The sequence below is a fragment of the Vombatus ursinus genome, unplaced genomic scaffold (genome assembly GCF_900497805.2).
Source record: "Vombatus ursinus unplaced genomic scaffold, bare-nosed wombat genome assembly UNPS02014830.1, whole genome shotgun sequence".
NCBI lineage: Eukaryota > Metazoa > Chordata > Mammalia > Diprotodontia > Vombatidae > Vombatus > Vombatus ursinus.
Window position 1 is genome coordinate 13,518,212 of NW_020954608.1, and position 25,160 is coordinate 13,543,371.

At 35.8% G+C, this 25,160-nt stretch overlaps 1 protein-coding gene across 1 annotated transcript in view; it reads left to right on the forward strand.

The window, feature by feature from the left end:
- Nucleotides 1-25,160, forward strand: part of RELN (reelin) — a 549,610-nt gene that overhangs the window by 506,430 nt on the left and 18,020 nt on the right. Inside the window, exons 51-58 of the mRNA XM_027838603.1 lie at nucleotides 7,734-7,888; nucleotides 9,475-9,689; nucleotides 12,404-12,581; nucleotides 15,269-15,444; nucleotides 15,617-15,723; nucleotides 19,239-19,481; nucleotides 21,647-21,822; nucleotides 23,654-23,727. Of these exons, the coding sequence (XP_027694404.1) occupies nucleotides 7,734-7,888; nucleotides 9,475-9,689; nucleotides 12,404-12,581; nucleotides 15,269-15,444; nucleotides 15,617-15,723; nucleotides 19,239-19,481; nucleotides 21,647-21,822; nucleotides 23,654-23,727 (1,324 nt within the window). The remainder of the gene's footprint in view (nucleotides 1-7,733; nucleotides 7,889-9,474; nucleotides 9,690-12,403; nucleotides 12,582-15,268; nucleotides 15,445-15,616; nucleotides 15,724-19,238; nucleotides 19,482-21,646; nucleotides 21,823-23,653; nucleotides 23,728-25,160) is intronic.

Consider the following 25,160-nt stretch of genomic DNA (forward strand, 5'->3'; position numbering starts at 1 on the left):
AACTCAAAATCTTATGGAAGTGAATATTGAAAACTAAAAATAAATAAGTCAAAAAAATGGGAAATAAGAAAAGTGAAATTAGGAAAACCAATTAAAATAAAATAAGCCCAAATAATACCATCATTTAAAGAATAAAGACCATTGACTACTATATTAACTCAATATGGTTTATATCCACACAAAGAAAATAATTGAGACTTGAAATGTTTAATTATAAATATGATTGTGACAAAACCATGGTTGGATTCAATACATAAAACCTGAGTTACAGTTCCATTTGAAACTCTTTTTAGCTTGCTTCATAACACTTTATACAAATCATTTAACCTAACCTCTGTCTCAGTTTCATCATCTGTAAAATTGGTAGAATAAAAGCTTCTGTCTCAGTGAGTTCTTATGAGAATAAAATGAGATATTATATGTAAAGTGTTCTTCAAACCATAAAATTATACACAAATATTGGTCATACTTTTAATGATATTATGATATAATTGAAATATATTTTTATAGTTGCTTTGGATGTATTTGTTGAAATACATAAAGGTCAAATGTTAACTTTGAGAAGAAGTGCCCACCTCTAGAATTTGTGATATGGAAGAATGTTGTTTTGGGAAAGCAGCATACAGGGGTCTGGAAAAAGAAATAAAATGATCCACAGGTTAAATTTTCTAGAGAAAATCATACCAAGAGAGATGGAATTTTCTTAGGGATAAAATTCTGAAGGTGACAACAGAAATAATTCTGGTGAAGAGGAGCAGTTGGGGAAATATCTAAAGAAAACAAAATAATTTACAGAGACCTTGTTACACAACTTTAAAAAAATCAAATATGTAAGACAGAATCAAAATTGAGGAATTTAGAATGGTGGATACATAAGCTGATAATACTTAATGTGAAAAATAACTAAAATTTCAGTAGCTCAAAATTAATCTATAAGGCAAAATAGCAGGAAAAAATGAATGTGGTTTTAGGTTACTTTTAAAAAGGTATAGTATTCAAGACTAAGTGACAGGCTCACCATATTGTACACTTCTCAAATCACATCTATAGTAATGTTAGTTATGGGTGCCACATTTTAAGAAATATGGTGGTAAACTGTAGAATATTCTTCAGAGTGAGAGGAGGGAGCTGATTTCCCTTAAGGCCATAAAAGATGAAAAAAAAGCCAATATCCAAAAGAGAGGTTCAGTGTCTGAAACACTAGGATTTTTTCATCTCCGATGACTGGAGATTTGGAGATTAAGTCTTCAATCTGCATTTGTCTCATTTCAAGCCCTTTGGGAAACAAAATTATCTCTTAAAAAGAATATATCTCCTTGGTACCCCCATGTCTATATATACATATATACATACATATATACATACACACATATATACACATATTTATGTGTATATATGAGATGTATGTATATATACGTATATATATGAATACACATGTATCCCTATATCCCTAATAATTATAACTTTAAGGATTTACTTTATTATTATTTTTAACACTGATTTCCTTAAAATGCAGATTGCTTCTATTTTCTGTGTTTTGATTTGGGATGAATTAACTAGTGACTGAGGCTTAGAGCTTGTAAATTTTACTTTATTTTTTAATTAATTTATTTTGAATTATCAACTAACACTTCCATAAGTTTTTAAGTTTAAAATTTTTCTCCCCTTCCCTCCCCAGCTCCCATCCCCAAGATGGCTCACAATCTGATATAGGCTATACATATACATTCCTATTAAACATATTTTTCACATTAGTAATGTTGAGGGTAAGAATTAGAACCAATAGGAGGAGCCACCAGAAAGAGGAAACAAAACACAACAGAAGAAAGAAAAATAGCAAATACTATGCTTCGATTTGCATTCATACTCCATAGTTCTTTCTTCTTTGTGGAGAGCATTTTCCATCATGAAGCCTTTGCAGTTATTCTGAAAGATACTGTTAAGGCTCTTCTTTTCATCATGATTTTCAGGTACACTAATAATTTTTAAAATGTCTCTCCTGGATCGATTTTCCAGGTCAGTTGTTTTACCAATGAGGTATTTTACGTTTTCATCTATTTTTTCATTCTTTTGTTTCCTTTTGACTGATTCTTGCTCTCTCATGGAGTCATTAGCTTCCATTTGCCCAATTCTAATTTTTAACAAATTGTTTTCTTCTATTAGATTTTGTACCTTCTTCCCCATTTGGCCAATTGTATTTTTTAGGGATTTGTTTTCTTCAGTGTACTTTTTTTTCCAGCTGGCCAATTGTATTTTTTTAAAGACTCTTCTACCTCTCTCAATTTGACTTTTAAAAACCTTCTTGAGCTCTTCTAAGAAGGCTTTTTGGGCTTCAGACCAGTTCTTCTTCCATTTTGAGGTTCCCCAGATGTGGGTTTATTGACAATGGTGTCCTCTTCAGAATTTCTGCCTTGATCTTCACCGTTCTCATTATATGAATCTATGGTGTGTTTCTTTTTGCTCATGTTCTTTACTTGTTTCCTGGCCTTTAAAGAGATTGAGCTCTCCTGCTGGAGAGCAGAGGGCACTGATCCAAGCTTCTTGCATTGGGATCCTAGGTCCAAGTCACTGGCTTTGTGTGCTGGGGCCTCCAATGTCGGCAGTTGGAGGCTGTAGTGTTCTGGCAGCTTACCTAGTGTTGGACTACAATCAGCAACACTGGAACTCTAGGGGTAGGATTGTGTAGTGTGGCTCCTGGTGATTTCCTGCTCACTCAGGCCTTTCCTTCCTTTCACTTTCTTCAGCTCCTTTCAAATGGAGGTTGCAAGATGTTTATCCACCTGGGGCCCCTTGGAGCACTTCACAGAGTTTTGCTGAGGCACTGGGAGACTGCTATAGAATGCCGAGGCACCTGGTGGTTTTCTGAGCTGGTTTCCACTGGTTCTCCCACCCTCACTAAGGCCCTTGGGGGTCCAGATGTTGGTGTTTGCCTGCTCCACTTCCTGGGTTTCAGGATCTCCCCCTGGGGCTTTCTGCTAGTTTTCTGGGTTGCCTCCTGTTCTGTACTGCTCCCCTTTCCCCAGGGCAAGAGGGGCCTTTCCCATTTATCTTTCAAGCTACCTATAGGAATAAGCATAGTTTAAATACTTCCTCCCTGTCTCTGCCAGAGGTGTGCTGGAAAATGTTTAACAGCCAGTTCTCTGGGGCAAGAGTGTATGTACAACACACTTTTAAGTTTAATCTGCATTGTTCACATTTTATCCGTCCCTTCCTTAAGTCTCCAGTACCAACAAAATGATAAGTCCATGACTTGTAGTGTTTGCCAATTTCTGAGGTATAAATAAATGCTCACCCTGAAAATTTAATAATCATTTCTCTTGAGCTAGTTAATGATGGCTCCAGCATAGCCTTGCCTCTGAATAAATTCTCATCAGTCATTTTATGGCACATTCATATAGCTCTGTGAAATCTGAAGTTACCATTCAGGTGGCAGAATGGGATTTAAACCAAGTCCACTGCCTTTAAATTCAGTGCCCTTTCCACTGCACCATCTCATTTTACAAATGAGGCAATTGAGAGTCAGAGCTGTGAGGTTACTCACCAATGCCTGACCCTGGGCCTCTTTCACAGGGGATGTTTAATAAAATGCTGGTTGAGTTTATTTAAATTGCCCAGGCTTACACAGGTAGTAAATAATAGAGGTGAGATTCAAACCCAGGTTATCTGACTCCAAATCTAGCCCTTTTTCTACCTTTTTCTGCAATGCTGGTCTTAGTACTTAAAGGGAGCTAATGTGCCAGTAGTGACTTATACTCACTATTTCTTATTCAAACTCACTATTTTAAACTATAAATAATGCTTTCCTTTCCTGTACCAAATAAGTAGATATGCTATAATAAAGGTGATTTTATTTATAAGGAATTTTTATTCATTGCTATTTTTTTTTCTATTTTGTGTAAAATGTCAGATATTTCTTTAAAACTTCAGTTTCCACATCCAATAAAAGTGAATTCATTTTTACTAAATTTCATATGCAGTTGCAATGATATTTCGTGTTTCAGATATTGGCTTAGTTCTTGAAGCATCACCCCACAGATCATGCTAAGCATATTTTATAGTCATTCCAGTAAATAGGAAATATATCCGCAGGTTATATGCACTTGGGGGTTTTTTTATGTCTGATTATATTTTGACGCCACAATGCCATTGCACAGAAAGACAATGTGAAATATAAAATTCATTTGAAGGCTACACCTGAGTCAGATTCAAAGAATTCAAGGAACAAAGACACATTTAACCAAACTAACTGCAAGGTTTATTGTATGGTCGTATGAAAACTAATAGTGGACCACTTATCCACACAAAAAAGGGTACAATGCCTGTGCTTTCTCCATCTCCCTGCATCTCATTCCTTTGGTCTAATATGGGGAATTAAAGCCTCTGACATATGGAGCTGAATCCCAAGAAATAGCGTGGTCCACACCAGCTGACTTGTTCTGGATAGCCCACAGATTTTGAGGGCTAGGGGAGACTAACGAAGTGCACCCTCCTATGAATGCATCACTCTTAGGGTAATCAGATAAGGCTGACAATAAAGGCTGAAAAAATTCTCCTGTAGCCATGGTCTGTATTCATCATTTCTATCAACATAGCCATCCTTCCTAGCCCCTCAGGGCAAAATGGGCCTGGCCTAACTGGCAAACATCTCACCTTTAGAATCATTTGACTGTACCACAAATTTGATTATTTATATTTCACCGCTTCAATGACTCCAATATGTCCATGTAGGTATTCTCTCCATTAGGACAGATTTCAACCTGTCCGTTCTTTGTCATTCTGTGAAATTTTTGTGCCTGTTCTCCGATAGATCCTCCACAGGGTAGAATTAATTTGGTTATACCACAGAAAATCAATACAGCAACAGGTAAATGACAAATTGCTTAATCTACTGAATAAGGACTGTTAGTTCCCTGATGAATCAAGGCGTCAGGTTTCACTTAATTATCTTTGCTGTGAATCTTTTGCTTACCTTGAAAATGTTCAAAGGCAAGCTGGAGGGATAACATGGAGATTGATTCTGAAATTAAACCTACAACCCATATTTCTGTAGCATTTGGAGCTTTGCTAAGTGATTGCCTCCAAACAGCCCTGTGAGGATAGGTAGTTCATACTTAAGTTATCCCCATTTTACAACTGAAGAGTGAAACTGAGGCTTTGAGAGATTCTCTGTTTTGCCTGTGATCCCATAGGTCATAAGTATCTGAGGCAAAATCTGAATCTTGGTTTCAAAGTCTACAATTTCTCACCATACCACACTGCCTCTCAAATTAAATGAGTTCCCATTGGACTTGCTATTTTTTTTAAAAAATCATTTCAGAATCATAGAATCCCAAAGTTGGAAAGGAGGTCAGAGGCCCTCTAACCCAACCCTATGCTCAAAACACAAATGATCTTTACAGAACTGACAAGTAGCAATTCAACCTTTGACTGAAGGTCTCCAAGGCCAGGGAATTCCCTGCCTCCTGAGGCAGCCCATCCCACTTTTAGATGGCTCTGGCTGTTAGGAAACCTAAATTTGCCTCTTTGCAATTTCAGCCCATTATTTCTAGTTCTACCTTTTGGGACCAAATAAGGAAAGTCAAATTTATCTTCCATGGACCATGCTTCAAAAATTTAAAGATTGAATATGAAATGAATATGAAATCATATTCCAACCCCTAAGTCTTCTCTTCTTTAGATTAAACACCTGTGCTACCTTCAGGGGTTCTTAAATCAGGTCATAGGATTTAGGAATTAAAAGGTATCTCAAAGATGATTAGTACAGGAGTTTTTAACTTTTTTGCGCCATAGATTCCTTTGGCATATTGGACTCCTTACCAGAATAATGTTTTAAATCTATAAAATAAAATACATAAGATTACAAAGGAAAGCATTTTATTTATTTAAACACAGTATCAAGATATTTAAAAAAAAAACAAATTCGTGGATCTCAGATTAAGAACCCCTGAAGTAGCTATCTTCAATTTACAAATTATGATACAACCTTGTTTTACCCTTGCCCCTCATTGGGATAGCTAGGTGGCATAATGGATAAAGCACCAGCCCTAAAGTCAGGAGGACTCATCTTTCTGAGTTCAAATCTGGCCTCAGGCACTTACTAGCTGTGTGTGACCTGGGGCAAGTCACTTAACCCAGTTTGCCTCAGTTTCCTCATCTATAAAATGAGTTGGAGAAGGAAATGGCAAACTACTCCAATATCTTTTCCAAGAAAACCCCAAATGGGGTCACAAAGAGTCAGATACAGCTAAAAAAATGACTAAACAACAACTGATTTTATAAATGAGGAAACTGTGACCAATTATATGATTTCCCAATATCATAGATATAGCAAATGGCAGAGCCAGCTTTCAAGTTCTTTCCATCAATCCGTAATGTTCTTTCTACTAATCCACAATTTTGAGTCACCTCACCATTCTGGTTGCCCTCCTCTGGGCATGTTCCGTCTTGTCAATGTCTTTCCTAAAACATGGTGCCTGGAATCGGACACAATATTCCAGATACAGTCTGACAAGATCAGAATATAATGGAAATAATAACTCCCTCAGTCTGAATATTGTCCTTCTCTCAATGCATCCTGAGCTATCATTTCACACCAACATGTTGAGTTTTTAGTGTATAATGTATTAAGCCTTTATTCCACTAAGAATTCCATAAAAGTTCAACTGAACTTTTTTCCTACTATGGCTCTCCTATGCTGCACTTATTTAGTCAATTTTACATTTATTCCTATTTCAGTTTATTGAATATTGCTCATCGTTACATAATAAACATACCATCTATTTCTTCATCCAAATAACTGATAGAAATGTTGCCGAGAACAAGGCCATTCCAAGCAATGGTCCTTTCCTTTTGTTCTTTGCCCTACCAACATAGTTAAAAATAAAAATGTCTCTCCTTTCTGTCCTTAGTATTTATTTTAAGCCTTTGGTCATTCTGGATTTTAGCCCTCCTGTTACTCTTTTTTAGAACTACATCACTCTTTTGTGTTATCCTGAATTATTCATCCTTCATTCCATCTTTTAACATCCAAGATTCTTGATGACCTCCCTGAATAGTCAGAGTAGTTTCTTTAAGCAGCTAAGTGGGAAAGTGGATGAATCCTGAAACTACACTCTAGAAGACCTAAGTTCAAATTGTTCTCTGTGACCTCAGGCAAGACAGTGGATAAAACAGTGGGTCTAGAGTCAGGAAGACCTGAATTCAAATCCAGCCTCTATCACTTACTACTTATGTGACCTTGAGCAACTCACTTAACTTCTATTTGTTTCAGCTTCTTTATACGTAAAATGGGGATAATAATAGCACCCACCTACAAAGGTTATTGTGAGGATCAAATGAGATATTTGTGAGGCATTGAGTATACTGCCTGGCATATAGCAGGTGCTATATAATTGCTAGTTATTATAATTATCATTATCATTATTATTATTATTCTTAAGAGAAGCAGTATGGTATGGTGAAAAGGAGCATTGAACTTAGAAACAAGAGAGATATGGGTTCAAATTCACCTCTGACACTATATGATCCTGTGCAAGTTACTCTGAGCTTTTTGAACCTCTGTTTTTTCATTTGTAAAATGACAAATAACATCTATGAATTGTACCTCCCAGGGTTGCTGTAAAGCCCAATCCAATGAGATGATGTTTAAAAATACTATACAAAATGTCAGTTATAATTGTTTAAACTTGTCTTCTCTCTATTTGCTGTAACCTCTGTTGGCTTTTTTTTTTAAGTGAACGAGCACTGGCTATTCCATGATGATTGTACTGTGGAAAGGTTCTGTGATTCCCCTGATGGTGTAATGATCTGTGGTAGTCATGATGGCAGAGAAGTTTATGCAATTACCCATGACCTAACTCCTACCGAAGGCTGGATAATGCAATTCAAGGTGAGAGCTTTCTTGCTTGAATCATATAAGTAATCATTTAGTATCACTTAAATGTAATCCATAAGATAACATTACTAAAAGAGACAATCTACCCTTTCATTTACTTAATATTCAATGTATGCTGCTTTTTCTTTTTAAATTCCTTTCCTATTATAAACTTAAACATCAACACACAAACATTTCAATACAAAAATAACACAAAGAAAATTGTATGTAAAACTATAACGGAGCATTCCTGCATATCTATGTTCCATTCTTCACTTCGTTCTGATCTCTGTGTATTTTTAAATGTTTCATTGATGTTCTTTTCTTTCTTTTTTTGGCACTATGTAACTACTTGCCAATTCACTCTTTCCAATTAAAAGCCCTCTCTTTTATTTTTTAGTTTTCCTTTTATTGCTATGTCCCTCTTATTACTCCACCCCATTAAGCAATTTTTTAACAAATAAAAAATAAAAAATAAAGCCGTCAGTACACATATGCATAGCAGTATACATATGCATAGCAAAACAAACTCCCACATTCGCCACATCCGAAAATGTAATAACTCTTTCAACACTCTAAGTTCATCACTTTTCTGGCAAGAGGTGAGTGGCATGTTTCATCTTCATTCTTTTGTACTCAAATTTTCTGCAATGTATAATTTGAAATAAATAAATGAGATGATGTTTTAGTAATAAATCAAGAGCAACATTTTGTTAAATCCATGGCATAATCTTCAAAGGCATTTTCTTTCTCTACTAGTCCTTGTTGAAATTTTTTATAAGAATAAAGATTCCTTCTTAGTGATTAAAGTTAAGTATTGGTAGGAGCCATGAATACTGATTCTGGCTGTTTCCTCTAATTTACTAACTGAACTAGGCAAACCCTCTTCTTTGAAGAAAGGATCTTTTGGCAATGGGGAGAAATATTTTTCGCTATAATGTCTTGATGTTACTAGAAAACAGTGGAAGAGAAAATGTTTATTAGTGGTAACCCCAACAGCCATTGCTGTTAGTTGGTCAAGATTGCAATTCAAGTAATTTACTATTTCACCTAGATTCCCTCGGCAAGTAGAAATGTATTTGTCGTTATGGCTCCTTCCATTATCAAATGAAAGATTCTATGCCCTATTAAAACAAGCTTCACACTTCATTGCACATTAGCCATGGGTAAGGTGGTGTCAAAAATTGTACTACTCAGAAGTAACATTAGTAAAATTGATAATTCTCCTTGGTGAAAAATTCTGCCAAATTTAAATGCCAGACCATTAACACAACAATTGCAGATCTGGAAGAGTGGGCAGAGGCTTTCCAGGTTAGGGAGCCAACTAGAAAAGCATGGCAAGAAGTAATCACTACAGCCTCGCTCCCTGAGCCCACCACCTGTACAATACCTTTGGCATGGTTCACAAACTGTCTTTGGCAGCATCTCTGCTGCCACTCCCCAGCCTCCCCATGAAGAACATGAAACTGTACATAATATGGTGAATGTACCATAGCTTCTATTCAGTGGTCATCAATTTTCTTGTAGAAGACTGTTTGGAATAGAAACACTTGCAGGTTTATTTTTTAAACTTTCATGTTTTGCCTTTCTATATATATTAGATTTCTGTTGGATGTAAAGTATCTGACAGAGTTGCACAGAATCAAGTCCATGTGCAGTATTCTACTGATTTTGGAGTGACCTGGAGCTATCTGGTACCCCAGTGTTTACCTGCTGACCCAAAATGTTCTGGAAGCGTCTCACAGCCATCTGTATTCTTTCCAACTAAAGGATGGAAACGAATCACCTACTCACTTCCTGACAGCTTAGTTGGCAAGTAAGTAAGAAATGAAGATAAAGCCTGATTCAATGTAGTCTGTAATTCATCGAAAGTTCTATTACCAAATGGTTTATAAAAAGTAGTATGGTGTCCTTCCTCCCACCCTGATGTTGAGTGCACTGTAACTGCTGTCCTCCATGAGAAAAGATTTCTCTTCAAAATGTCTGAGCTTGTAAACCCCCTGGATTAGGCCAGATGGCTTTGGCAGACCACTTGTATTTTCAAAGTCTCAATGTCATTATTCACCAAATGGGGATAAAACTGGCTAGGGAAGCCATCATAACAAATAGTTACCATCTCATCACCCCTCTTGAGCATGGACCCTTGAAGAGAATGATCCTTCCACATGACCTACCTTAATCAGTCAATGGTACATGCCAAACTCTTAGAGTGTTTGCTAGCTGTATATGTTGGTTTTTTCTAGATTTAATTTTTGTTTTAATTGGAGCATGATGTTCTGCACCTGCAAAGAAAAACAATTAGCATGATGTAATGGTGAGCCAAAGTGATTAAACTGCTTTCTAGTAAGCCCACGGCTAGGTTAACTTCAGCCAATTTCAAGAGCTTATGGCTTTCACTTCATCTTTATAACTTGGCAAAACCGCTGTGTTAATTAAAATAGCCACTACAAAAAAAAATCTATCATTTTGTTAGGTAATTATTTTAAAGTCCCAAAGATTTGTGAATTTGTTGTTATGGTTACTTTCTCCAGTGATACATATTACACTTCCTCCACACCTTAGCAGTCCATTTTTAATGAGTTTCTGTGGCAAAAACAAACAAACAACTGGTGTTCAGTCTTGTGGTGGGAAGCCTTTCTGAACCCAAGTAGGCTGGTCCTCAGATCATCAGCACACAATCTGTTAGCAGACCCATTCCAGTTTTCTAGGACCTACCAAAGCCTGCATTATGAAGGGATACCCTTCAAAAACCTAGAGTCACCTCTGTGCCATGATGAAGCATCAAGGTGGCTTTTGGTAGAGGGTGCTAATTAAATAAATGAACGTATAAATGTCTAGTGCAGGAACCTTACTCCAACACAAATTATGACCTGAAATGATCTAAAGAGCAGCCCGAATTACCAGGGAGTTGAATGATTTGCCTAGGATCATGTAGGAAGAAGAATTTAAACCCAATTCTTTCTGACTTAAAGCATACCTGTATTCACCAGGCCAAGCTGCTTGTCAGTTAATTAAATATTCAAGTTAAATAATTAACCATTTTACAAAATTGAGCTAGCTATTTAGTTGGGATAGAGAAAAGATATTTGAGTAAGATTATCACATATATATGGCAAATGATCTTTTCAAAGGAATGCAGCCAACACCTAGTAAACTTTATCTTTCAAAAACTTCCCCAATTTTCTTGGAATATTTTTAGAGTTCATTCATTTAACATATGTGAGCACCATATTCGAAGAGAGTATAACTGTTTAAATAATAGATGCAGTATGAAGGGTTTTTTTCACATAAGACAAAAAAATTAATGTTAGAATAATCTAAGAAGGATTGCTTGTCAAACTACTTGAATAGCTACTTAACTCCATTAACTACTCTTAGATCAAAGTGAATATTCATTTGCTATTTTTGAGTGTGAAGTTGTTAATAAAGATTTTATTACAGTGTTTGTGCCAGAAAAAAGTAAAGGGCTTTCACTTAACCTTTCCAAAAACTTCCTATTAAATTTGCTAGCTGGCATAGGCACTTTGAAGATATTGACATTCTCCTAGGAAATCATGAGCTGTTGCTTTCCAGCTGAGTGAGAACAGCAAGAGTTTTAATGAGTCTCTTTTCAAGGGATTTTATTGTACTTTGTACCTTTTCAAAAATAATAGTATTAGATGAGTCATACTTGTATAAGTGGGCATAACAATAGCCAACAACCAGTTCATAAAAAACCTAATTGATGGTATATTGAAGAAGGCTCCAATTGTTTTAAATGGAAGATGTAGAATATGATCTCTTTGTTCAGCAAGTTTATTCTTTACAAAATTTAAAGGTCTCGAGCACTAACAAAAAGCACTAGATATGGAGCTGGATAACCTGGTTTAGTTCTCAGCTCTGCCATTTCATTTCTCTGGGCCTCAGTCTCCTCAGCTAGAAAATGAGAGGGAGGGTTGGAATAGTTTGGGGGTTCTTAACCTTTTTTGTCTCATGTACTTTTTGGCACTGTGGTGAAGCCTATTTTATGGATCCTTTCCCAGAATAGTATTTTAAATGCAAAAATTAAAACACACAAGGTTACAAAGGAAACCAATTATATTTAAATTAAGTACAATTTTCAAAATATTTATTAGAAACAAAATTTATTATTACAAATAAAACCAAGTATATTGAAATATAATTATCAAAATATTTGTTAATATTTATTTATATCTGAATTCAAAGACCTTTGTTTAAAAGACTAGATGATCTTGAAGGATTCTTCTAGTTCTAAATCTAAGACCAACATTTCACAATTAGGAACTGACAGATGAGCCAGTGGTAAGGAAAGATTTTTCATTAACACATTTCCTCCTACAAAGAATTTCGTGAATACTTCTTTTCAGAAATGAGTGAGTATAATGGAAAATGGACCTGAATAAATGGCTAACTTTTGTCTTCTCTCTCTCTGTCTCTGTCTCTGTCTCTGTCTCTGTCTCTGTCTCTCTCTCTCTCTCTCTCTTTCTTTCTCTCTCTTTCTCTGTGTGTGTGTGTGTGTGTTGCCAACAGTCCGGTGAGATTTAGGTTCTATCAGATGTATTCAGATATGCAGTGGGCCATCGACAATTTCTATCTGGGACCTGGATGCTTGGATAACTGCAGGGGCCATGGTGACTGCCTGAAAGAACAGTGCATCTGTGACCCAGGATACTCTGGATCAAATTGCTACTTGACTCACACTCTGAAGGTAAATCTATGTGTTGGAATTCTGCTTAGAAGTTGGTTATAAAGGAACAATTCCATTAATAATATAATGTTATCCATGATGTGAAAACCATCTTATAGAAAAGGTTATTCTTTGGTGACATCCTTTAGGTACTTCATTTATTCATTCAACAACGATTATTCTGTTGAAATGCCTAAATTCGGTAAGAATAGAGATGTTATCTTCCTTATAATTAAATACAATCAGCAGTGTTATTGTGATGTTCCAATGTGTATTTCGCTGAAATTATAAATTCAAAAAATGTTAGTGCATGAATTAGATACCAATGACTTTAATGCTCCTTTTGTGTTTTTTCCTCTCCTAATTTAAAAGCTGCATTAAGCTATTCTTTTCCACATCTTCCTTGTAGATACATCATGTGAAGTGTATGGTACTGTTGGTGCTCTTAATGGATTAAGAGAATGCCAGATATGTTATCATGAAAGGTTATATTTTCAACATCTTAATTGAACTGAATGTAGTTTTATATGGAATACACAGGCCCATTTTTTGTGCTAGTATCACTGATAAATATGTAAACCAAAAACAGTTAACACATACCATTTTATCTATGACACGAAATATAGGACACTTATCTTTGTGATGAAAGAAAATTACTAAAATGATCAAGACAGATGACTAAAGCCATGAACATGAAAGGGAACTAGCAAAAGAAAAACATGTTTCCTCATTCTTGTTTTCTACAGTAGTCCTAAAATTGATACATTACATTAATAAAAAAAAAACTAAGGCAAGATTCATTTATCATAGAAAATTTTTATTTAAGATTTTGATCCATTTTCCATAAAGAGAAAAAAAAACTTACGTGAGTGTGTGTGTGTGTGTGTGTGTATAATACATTTTAAATCACTGTATGTCTTTTATCAATTTTGCCAAAGGCTAAATTATTTAGCATTCCTCAATGAGTTTAAAGAATTTTATGGGTGGCTGTTAAAATGAGCTTTATTATAGCCTTCCTAATGAGAATCTGTGCATCTTTTCTGACTTTTACATGCTTGTCTATGAACATACACCTCAGTACTTTCGTGGTTCTGTAATCTCATTGGTTTAGCATTCTCCATTGGTATAGATTATAGCTCATCTAGATCTCATCCTATTGCATTCTTGTCAATGTTCTCTAATAAACTCCCTACAGAAGAACTAGCCCATAGGCTAGAGATTCCTCTAGGACAGGAATTTTTAAATTGAAATCCACTAATTTATTTTAAATATTTTGATAATCATATTTCAATATAATTAGGATCCTCTGTGACCATATGCATTTTATTTTGTGCATTTAAAATTATTATGCTGGGCAGAAGTCCATAATCTTCACCAGACTATGCCAAAGGGGCAAGCAACCCAAAAGAAAGGTTAAAAACACCTGCTCTACACATTTTAATATTTTGTGAATGAATATTCAGTGTGTCCATCTGTAATCTTTCACTCTCACCCACCTCCTCTTCTGATTATACATTTCCTAAATGTGGTAGGGGCTGTTGTTGTTGTCTTTCTTTTTTCATTTTTTTTTAACCACTTCTTGTGTGTAAACCATTGTTGACAATATGCTTCAGCCATCCTGCATTCACTATATATCTCTCTGTTGCTTTTTGGTTGATCAACAATTTTAATTCTTTGGAGTCTGCAGTATTCCATGATTCATATCCACAAAACATCACTAGGAAGATATAGATATTCAAAAGATGGCTTTTTATGGCGAGTACCAATTCAAGCAATTTACAGTGCCAAAAATTGCCAAATTCAGTCCAAACCATTCTTTTTATCCTACACAATTCTAAACATAGTTATCTTCTTGTACATCTGTAGTGCCTGTCCAAAATACATATAGTAATAGATCAAGTCAATGTATTGTCTAACTGTATTTCAAGATCTTGGAAGTGGGAACTTTTCATCCATTTTGTTTTTCCTATATGACTGATAGGACAAATGTTTTTGAATTGTTTTGGGTATCTTTGAGGAGAATTATAATATTCAAAGGCTTGATGCAATTTTATAGAATGTTATCTATAAACAAAACCATTTAGAAAACCTCACATAGGGAATCCCTATTAAATTTGGGCTTTACATAGGAGATCCTCCATGTCACCTTTAATGAGCATACATTATCTTATTTGATAGATGATTGTTGAGCAAAATTGTCTCTTTGTTTTTTTTTTAATATATCAAGGAATGTTGTATGATATCAACCTATGGATAGGAGACACTTTTATTGGAAGATGGTCTTTAAGACTTCATTTAACTCTATCAAGTCAAATCCTTTTTTTTAATCAACAAACAGAAAACACAGTGGCATCTTGTATTTTTATAGCTTTCAATTAATTATGTAGCTGTGAAAATATGCTGTAATATAGAAAATTATCTATGAAAGCCTGCCTGTTCCCTTCCTGTATTTTCTTCAAGGACTCTCTCTTAATACACATATGCATCATTCTCAAAATGATATTATACCAATGAGAAAGATAGACTGGCTATCTCTGATCTTTTTAGCCACCTTTTTTAATAATAAAACTGTTATCAATTTTTTTCTCATCTACTTTTTATATCTTATTCTAATTTGGTATTGATTTTTACTTCTATTGTCATAATTACTCCTTAGGACTTTCTGATTAGCAGCCCCTAAAATGGTTTCATCCTGCTTATTTTTCTAGACTTTCCTGAAGGAACGTTTTGACAGTGAAGAAATCAAACCTGACTTATGGATGTCACTGGAAGGTGGAAGTACTTGTACAGAGTGTGGGATTCTTGCAGAAGATACTGCACTATATTTTGGAGGATCCACTGTGAGACAAGCTATCACTCAAGATTTGGATTTAAGGGGCGCAAAGTATGTCATCCTATTGGATTTTGCAATTTTACATAGGGAATGGGAACCAAAGAATGGATGAGGAAGGGTGACAATGTTATTTAATACTTGATCAAAGCATTAATTCTGGAAAAAATAATAAAGGCCTATTATATAACCATTCTAATTACCAATTGCTATTTTATCCATTTAGATTTCTGCAATACTGGGGACGAATCGGTAGTGAAAATAACATGACCTCTTGTCACCGGCCAACCTGCAGGAAAGAAGGAGTACTACTGGATTATTCCATTGATGGCGGCAAGTTTCAATATGCTCTGAAAAATTCTTTTACTGAAAACAATGCACTACAAAGCTCCATGGTACCACGTGCCCTATAGATAGATGTACACGTGGGGAGATTTTCAGAGTATGTAGGATAGTGATACCAGATAAGATAACCACAAATCTATGAACTACAGGTCTTAAATGAATATCATATCAGTTCCTTGCTATGTCACACGCCATAAGCAAATGTGTTGCCAAAAATATACAGGTTGAGAAAAAATACTTTTTTAAATTATATATCTTATGAACAGAGAAAACAGCAAGTTTTAATATGATCATCTAAAGAAGAATTTTTAAATCATGAAAACGCTTAACTATTGTGCAGTGAAAAAACACACATATAATCAAAGACATAAAGATGCATAAGAAAATGACACTAATTCAAGCTAATCAGGGGAAGGGAAGCTTGAGTTTGTTAAAGGCTTGAGTTATTGAATATTTTTATTGAAATCTAGCATTGTTACTTTCAAGTATCTAAAATAACTCAAAGCAATATTGCCTAATAGAAGTCTCCATGTTAATGAATGCATAAGAATGGCTATTTAGGAATTTAATTGTTCACCATCCCTCTCCTACTTTCATTCTTCCTTAGGGAACTATGATATTTTTCCTTTGCAGGGCTAACACCTCCATTTGTGCCCCTGATCTCTCCTTGAAAACCTTACTCAATCCATCTTTCCCTCCCTCTTGAATCTTTAATTCTTAATAATAATCATGGAATTGAGAGTTGAAAGGGACCTTTGAGATCATCTAGTCTAACCCTTTCATTGCATAGCTATAGAAAACAAAACTGAGGGAAATTAAGTAATTCATTCAAGGTCACAAAGGTAGCCAATTTTAGATCTCCGATTGAGACCTTGGGCTTCTAACTTCAAATCCATCACTCTTTTTAAGACACTCCGCTCTTCCCAACGGCCCATTCATTTCCACCTGCCAACATGCTCAGGACTTCGCCATGTATGAACAAAATATCTTCGCTCAAACCTGCCTCCTCCAGTGATCACCTCCCTTTCATGACCAAACTTATAAGTATAGACTGCTCTCACTGTTGCCATTCACTCCCTTAGCTTCTTGAAATTTGACTTCTCCTTTGATCTCTGTCAAACTATTCTCCAAAAGGTAACCTTCTGGCCACCAAATCCAATTGCTTTTTTTTTTCAGTCTTCTAATCCTTGACCTTTCTACTACATTTGATGCTTTAGATTAAAATGCTCTTCCCTTGGCTTATTAAACAATGAATTACCCTCATCCCCATCTTACCTTTCTGGTCCATCTTTCTTTAGATTCCCTTCTTGCTCTCACTTATAAATGTCTGCATCCACCAAGGTTCTGATCTCACTCTTTTCCTATCTCTCTACACTCTCTTCCTTGATGACCTCATCTGCAGTACTGCCATTGTTTCAACTATCATGTCTGTGTTAATTAATGATTTCTAAATCTTTATTGAGGGCCCTGACTTCTCTCCCAAACTTCAAATCTACATGGCTGTCCTTTTCGTACTCTAAATTCAACACGTGCGAAACCTTCCCCAGTCCTTCAAACCTTCTCTTCTCCCAACCTGCTTGTTCATCTCTGTTAATTTTCCATCATACTGTTTGTCACTCGGGCTCAAGAACCTTCTTGTTACCTTTAACAAGAGACTTCTCTCTCCATGCATTCATCAAGTTACTAAGTTTTATTGATTTTTCCCTCAAAACCTCCCTCATATTCACTGCCTTTGCCATTTGCCATTGCCAAATTGCTACCAATAACTCAAGTACAGGCCCTCATTGCCTCCTGCATAGGCTATAGTAAAAGTTTCCTGGCTCCAAATCTTCACACCTCTAATTTTATAGACAATAAAAATCAGATCAATTTCACTACATAGCTCATGTCATATCATCCCCAACACCGTTCAGAAATTTTCAGTGACTCTTTATTTCCTAGCAGAGTCCAATCTCCTTATCCTGGCATCCAATTGTTTTCACATTTTGGGCCCAGTATACCTTTTCATCCTCATTTCCCATTGCTTTATTTTGTATATGTTGCACTACTTGCACAGGGTAGGACACTTTGTGTACTATGCTTTCTCAACTCTATACTTCGGTTCACGTTGTTCTATTTACCTGAAATTCCCATTCCTAATATCTACCCATCCTTCCAATCCAATCTCATTATACCAGTTCTACTTTGAAGGATTCCCTGATTTACCATACATATAAGAAGTACATAGCTTATTTCAACATCAGACCTTGTTAGGATATCTCACCACTTTCTCATTTTTCCTTCTTATATTCTTCCTAATTACAAGTATAAATGTATTCTCTTTCTTCATTTTTATATCCCCAGTAGCAAAGTGCCTTGCACATAAATGAAAACAAAAAAGGTATTTGATTAATGATTGAATGTTTAAGTGCTTATACAATATTGGAGGACACTTGAAAAGATCTTCTGTTAAGGGGTCCCCTGAACTTGTCTTTTTATGTTGCCACATTTTCCAGAAACACTGGACCCAAAGTATGCAGGAGGACCTGAACAAGGACCACTCCCCCTCAACCCAGAGCTGACATAATTTGTTGTTTGTACCCCAAACTGGACTCCTTGTGTGTCCTTGGGAGTCAAGACAGGCACCAGCCAGTCTGTACTAGACTGGGAAACTGCTTTTGCATCTGAGACTTTTGCAGACAAGCAGACCATTATATCTTTATAGTCTAGCAGTTCTCAAGGAAAAAGAATAACTGCTTTTGCCATCTTAATTACTCATGATTCTCCTCATCTCTTTGTCACAATTTCATAAATATGCAAGCTTCTGTTTGGATTGTGAACTCTTTGCCCAGGCTTAGGGTTCCACATGCATGTTCATTTCTCTTATAATTTGCAATGCAATATTTCATAGACTTGTGATACTGTTTTTGGCTAACATTTTTAAATGACTTAAAAATTCTTTCTCCAATCATTGCTCCATTCATCTCTTCAGTAAATGATCACTTAATTGATGATGCAGAGACAAATTTCAGCATGGTTTCTAGCTGAATAATTATAAATCCTAGTAATGCTGTGCATATTAATGAAATATTTTATTTTTAAAGAATCTAGAAGTTATATTTACATAAAATGTTATGAACTACTAATATAGTTTTATTTCTGATAAAGTATAACTAGAACTCTAAACTAATATATAAAAAGAAATAATATAGTAGCCTTTGGGATATTTTCCTTCTTTTTGGTTACATGTGAAATAGAACAGTTTTTCTTTTAATTACTCTTACAGTTCCATGGCCTTGGTGTTTCAAAATAGCCCAAATAAACATCTGGGTGTTTTTTTTTATTATTAAGTAGTCCCCTACACTAAGGTAGAAGACACTGAATTAATGAAAACACTTAGTACTATTTCTTTTGTATTCTGGCTGAGAACCTATCAAAAGCATAGACTATTTATACTGTAAGAAATGTACTTATTTTTGCAAATGCAAGAACAAGTACTTCATTTAATTGCTTGTTTTTTGCAGGAATTACCTGGACTTTGCTCCATGAGATGGATTACCAGAAGTACATTTCTGTTAGACATGACTACATACTTCTTCCAGAACATGCCCTAACCAATACAACACGTCTTCGATGGTGGCAGCCTTTTGTAATCAACAATGGGATAGTGGTTTCAGGTGTTGAGCGTGCTCAGTGGGCATTAGACAACATATTGATTGGAGGAGCAGAAATCAATCCCAGTCAATTGGTGGATACTTTTGATGATGGTAAGAAAGAAGACACCAAGGGTTTTCTGTACTCTGAACTTTATGCCCTATGACTTATCAAACTTTAATTGTTAGACTGATGATATGCTTCTCAACGTATTTTCTAACTTTAAATATATTTTAATATTGTAACAGTGTTCCTAAGTTCTAAAAACTAATTTCAGAAACTAGAGAAGTAATCAGTTTATCTTTGTTATTCCCCAATATTTAGCAAAAAATGCTAAGTTGATGGTATCACTCATAGTATTACCACTATGCCACTAAGATGTGAAAGCAGAACCACAATATAACATCTATATCTAAATGGAGTTTACTGAATGATATAAAACTGCACGCTAAATAAGCCTGAGGATGATGAAGGTTGTTGTAACATGACTATCTCCAAAATCCTATCAGGCCTGTGCTTGAGTCTTCATGTCCCCACACTCAAATCTCTAAAGGGTTAGAAATAGTAAAACTTTGGGGAAATTGTATCAATACATTAAAGAAAAAAGGCTTTGCTTCCTACACTGTTAGCAGTAAAATGTTTGCTTTTGATGTGACATTGAAGCAGCTTTGAGAAGCATTGATTGGCCACAGTATAGATGAATGAACTTGTGAACACTCTTTCAGACTCACAATTGGTCTTTTGGGCATCTTGACCCTAACACATAATTAATGGCTTCAGCGCCTTAGACACAGAAGCCTGTTTTCTGGATGAGAGGCCTGTACTATGCAATTCCTCCTAATTATCTAGGATGACTATTTAGTAACCTTGGGAGGAAACTGTTATCTAAAGATAGGCAGCCTGCTCATTGCAAATTCCAATAATTATCCTGATAATTCCCTTAAAGCTTCTAACTAAAGTTACAAAGAAAAAAAAATTGAACTTTTTAAAACGCAAAGTAAAAAAGTGTAAATGGTTACAATATACTCCAAAGAAAGCTATTACCTCTACAAACAAGCAAAAAGGATTACAATGAATTCTATTTAATAAGTGTTTCAGGGACCGAGGAAAGTAATTGAACAAAATGGGGACTGCCCTGGTAGTTTCAGCATATAATAGGAGGTGAATGGATCTCACATAGGGGCTAAGTTCACCATTTAATCTTACTTCTACAGGCAGAAATTCATAAATTGATGGCACCTGGAATTGTGAAGTATGCTGTAACAGTCATGAAAGGCATTAACTAAGAAAAAAGCTAACTATAGCAAATACACTGAAATCATTTTAGTTTGGTCGTTTTTGTACTGCTGTAACATATTTAGCTCACTATCACGTAGTTACAGCTCTGTACTTTATAAAAGATTATCAAGAATAACTTTCTAATATGTTGCCACATAATGGTTGTGTAATCATTGCACTAGAACTTAAATTTTTTCTTTGACCTGACTCCTTGCCATGGCACTAAATGTATGAGCTAAACTAAATACAGATAAATTTGCTAGAGTATGAAAAAATAAATGTTTCTTAAGCTAAGTGCAAGGGATACCAAGACAAAAACACATCCATCCCTGCCCTTTAAGAGCTTACGTTACACTAATAGGGACACAACTTATACAAAAAAGAATACAATAAATTTTAAGAAAAGAGCACTGAGAACTAGGGAGATCAGAGAAGCCTTCATGGAGGAAATGGTACTTTTGTCAATCCTTGAAGGAAGAAGAGAAGAGTACACTCCACACATCAGATTTGGCCTGCTTGGATACACAGAGATAGAAATGAAATGCATGGTTAGAGGAACAGAGTGATGAAGGACAGACATATGAAATAAGTCTAGAAAGGTATGCCAAGCTGAGGAGTCTGCATTTCATCCTAAAGGTGTGGCAGAGGAGGATTACTTTGTGTGGACAGTGGATTGGAGAGGAAAGGGTAGAATCAGGAAAAAACAATTAGAAGGTTATTACGATGGTCTAGGACAGAGGTAATGAGGTCCTGAACTTGGCTGCTGGTCATGTAAGTGGAGAGAAGGGAGTGGATGCAAGTGCTGTGGAAGTAGAATCAATAAGACATGGCAATTTTGAGGTATTTTGAGGGTGAGAGTGAGGGAAAGGGAGTCAAGAATAACTTTAGTTACTAATCTTGGTACCTGGGGATCTTGGAGTAGGGGGGGATGGGAGGGAGGGACAGATCATCAGTTCTCTTTCCAACTTTGAGGTAATTTATTTCCAATTTTCCATAACAGAAGGCATATCCCATGAAGAAAACTGGAGTTTTTACCCTAATGCAGTCAGGACTGCAGGATTCTGTGGAAATCCATCATTCCACCTCTACTGGCCAAATAAGAAAAAGGACAAGACTGACAACATCCTCTCCTCCCGAGAGCTCATTATACAGCCAGGCTACATGATACAGTTTAAAGTAAGAGAACGTTGTTCCTCAAGATGGTTTATGTCAGTACATCACTTACAAGGCCCATATACTGTTCGAGGAGTAAATTCATCTGCTCATTCACTGATTATTTATTCAAAGAGATGTGGTCCCATGGTACAATATTTCAAAGACACTTTTATTGAACAAACACAGTTATTTCCATAAAGATACTACATGGAAGAGTAAATTGAGAGAGAAGGCCTTAGAGTCAGGAAGACCTGGGTTTGGGTACTGCTCTGACACCCGATACTGGCCGCATGATCTCAGTCAAGTCTCTTAACCTTTCATTATGCTCCCACCTCCATCCCTCCCCCTGCCCATCCTACTCCCCTCCACAGCTCATTAAGACAATAAATTGCAAAACAGTTCAGGGTCTGTATTAATAGCGGGAATTCCCAGGTCAGGCATTTTGCCTATTTCAGGGAAATCACAGGTCCAGTCCCTTCCCCAAAAAATAGTTTATCGAGGTACTATCTCTGGGATCAGTTTGAGAAAGTATCAAGAAATATGAACCATCTTACCATTAAGAAATGTGCACTATGCCTACTTAGCAAAATTTACACTTGTAAACTGGATTACTGTTTTCTATACTTAAATATGTAAAATCTTAGTAGGAACTTTTGTTTCCATCTATAAATATTTTTTCTTTCCTTTTTTTTTGTTTTTGCATTGGATTTTTTTACATTTCTGCTTTTCATGGCCTCTATTTTTCTCTCTCTCCTTTTCTTTCTCTTTATATCATTTCCTGTGCCTCAGTGTCTCATCTTTTTTTTTCCGTCAGGAAGATCTGAGTTCAAATATGGCCTTAGACACTTATTAGCTGTGTAATCCTGGGCAAGTCACTTAAACTGACTGCCTCAGTTTCCTCATCTATAAACATGAGAATAATAATAGCACCTTCATCCCAGGACTATTGTGAGAATCAAATGACATAATACTGGTAAAGTGCTTTCCAAACATTAAAGCAATATATAAATATTATTATTGTTATTGTTAATATTTTCTACATCTCTAGCTTCCACATATGCTTGTGTCCAAAAGTCCTATAGGGGATCACAACACACAAGTATATTTTTAAAAGTCTACACATACATGTTTGATTCAGATGAGAAAGTGGACATATGGTTGGTATCAAAATGAAGTTGTCTTCCCTCCCAAGCCTAACCCCTGAACTTGTACCTTGAATTTTATTCCTTCGTGCTTCCACTTTGCTTCATCAGTAATCTGCTCCTCTCCAATCTTCTCCCCTCTCCTAGCTTCCTCCAACTAATCTACAAAACATGCCTATTTCCCCCATCCTTAAGGACATAAAAACTCTTTCTCCATGCTTCACTCAGTCTTCATCATCTCACCATCCGACTTCCTCCCCACCACTCTACTAAAACAGCTCTTTCCTTATCAGTAAATCCAGTGACTTCCCTTTTGTCCTCACGTTCATTGATTCTCCTGGTGGCACAGATCACCAGTACTTAATATCCTCTCCTCCCTTAATAGCAATGATACTACATTTTCATAATTTTCCTAGTATCTTCCTAACCACTTTTTCTCCTTGAATAGCATTATTTTCTTTTAGTCTCCATCATTCCCTCTCCCTTTCCCAAATTCCTAAAAAAAAAAAGTATTATATTAAATAACTAGAACTAGCAATTTTTGAAAAACTTACTTCTGACCTTTCTATTCCCAAGTTGCTCTTATTTATTTTGATAACTATGAATCTTTGGTTTCCTAGCAGGCTACTAGTGTTTTCTAAATATTTACATTTGGGACATATTGTGGTATATAATTCATGATATTAAATGTCCATTCACATTTGTTTCAGATTGTAGTGGGATGTGAAGCCAGTTCTTGTGGTGACCTCCACTCTGTAATGTTAGAATATACTAAGGATACAAGGTTAGTGAAATATTTCATTATTCAATTTAAAATTAGCCTACAGACTAAAAAATTTCATCTAAGCTTAATAGAATTTCTTACAAGCTTTCTTTATTAATTCATTTAATAAATGTTTATTGAGTATATACAGTGTGCCAGGCACATTGTAGATATTGGTAATACAAAGACAAAAACGATCCCTACCCACAAGGAGCTTACATTCTATTGAAGGGAAACAACACGAATATGGATATATTAAAAATGAAATACAAATTGAGTAAATGCAAAGTAATTTCCAGGGTGGAGAGCCACCAGCAACTGTAGGGAAATAAAAATAGCACTTGAGGTTAGCCTTGAATCAATCTGGAGATTCTATAGGGCAAAGGTAAGAAGGAGAGGATTCCAAGCATGAAATTTGGGAAAGCCTGAACAAAGGCACAGGGCTAAAAGATGGAGTATTTAAGAGTGTTAGCAAGTAAAACAGTAATGTGCAAAAAGCCAAGAAAGGGAGGCTGGAGCCAGGTTGTGAAGGGTTTTAAATGAAAAAAAGAGGAGTCCATATTTATCCTACAATGGCTTGGGAACAATTTAAGCTTCTTGTACTGGCGAGTGATATGACAAATTTGGCAGCTATATGGAGGCTGGGTGGGAGAGACAAGAGAGAAAGAGGGAGCTCTAAATAGAAGGTTATTGCAATAATCCAAGAGAAAGGTGGCAAGGGTCTGAACTAGGATGGTGATCACAGGAAGAATGAAGAATTGAAAATGATTCCAAGTTTGTATTCTGGTTGACTGGAAGGGTGGTGGTGTCCTCCAGAAGAAGGGAATTAGGGCAAGGTAGAGGTTGGGGGTCAAGGGAATAGTAAGTTCTGTTTTGGACGTACTGCATTTATGATGCCTATGGAACAAAGTTAGAAAACTTTAATAGGCAGTAGGTGATTTATACCAAATCTCAAGAGAAAGATGTTGAATGTATATGGAGATTTGGGAGTCATTTTCATAGATATATGGTCAAATCCAAAGAGAACACCAAGGAGGAGAGATTATGGAAGAAAAGAGGCAAGGACAGTATGATAAGCTATTTCCATACGTAGGGGCTGAAACACAACCAAGGAGAGTAAGAAGAAATGAACAAACACTGGAGAAGAAATAGGAGAAGAAAGCAATGTCTTGAAAGCCCATGGAGGAGAGGGTATCAAGGATGACTGTGTGGGCAACAGCATCATATATCACAGAGTGGTCTAGAATGATGAGGACTGTGGCCACAAATTAGGCATTTAAGAGATCATTAGTAACTTGGAGTTTCCATTTGAGTGAAACATTTTTTGAAGGAGAATTTTGGTTATGGGCTTAAATATATTTAAACTGAAAAGGTCAAGTGAAATCTATCATGAGTAATGTCATAACAACTACTAAAATAAATTGTAATCCTTTCTATAGCTTTATATAGAGCTT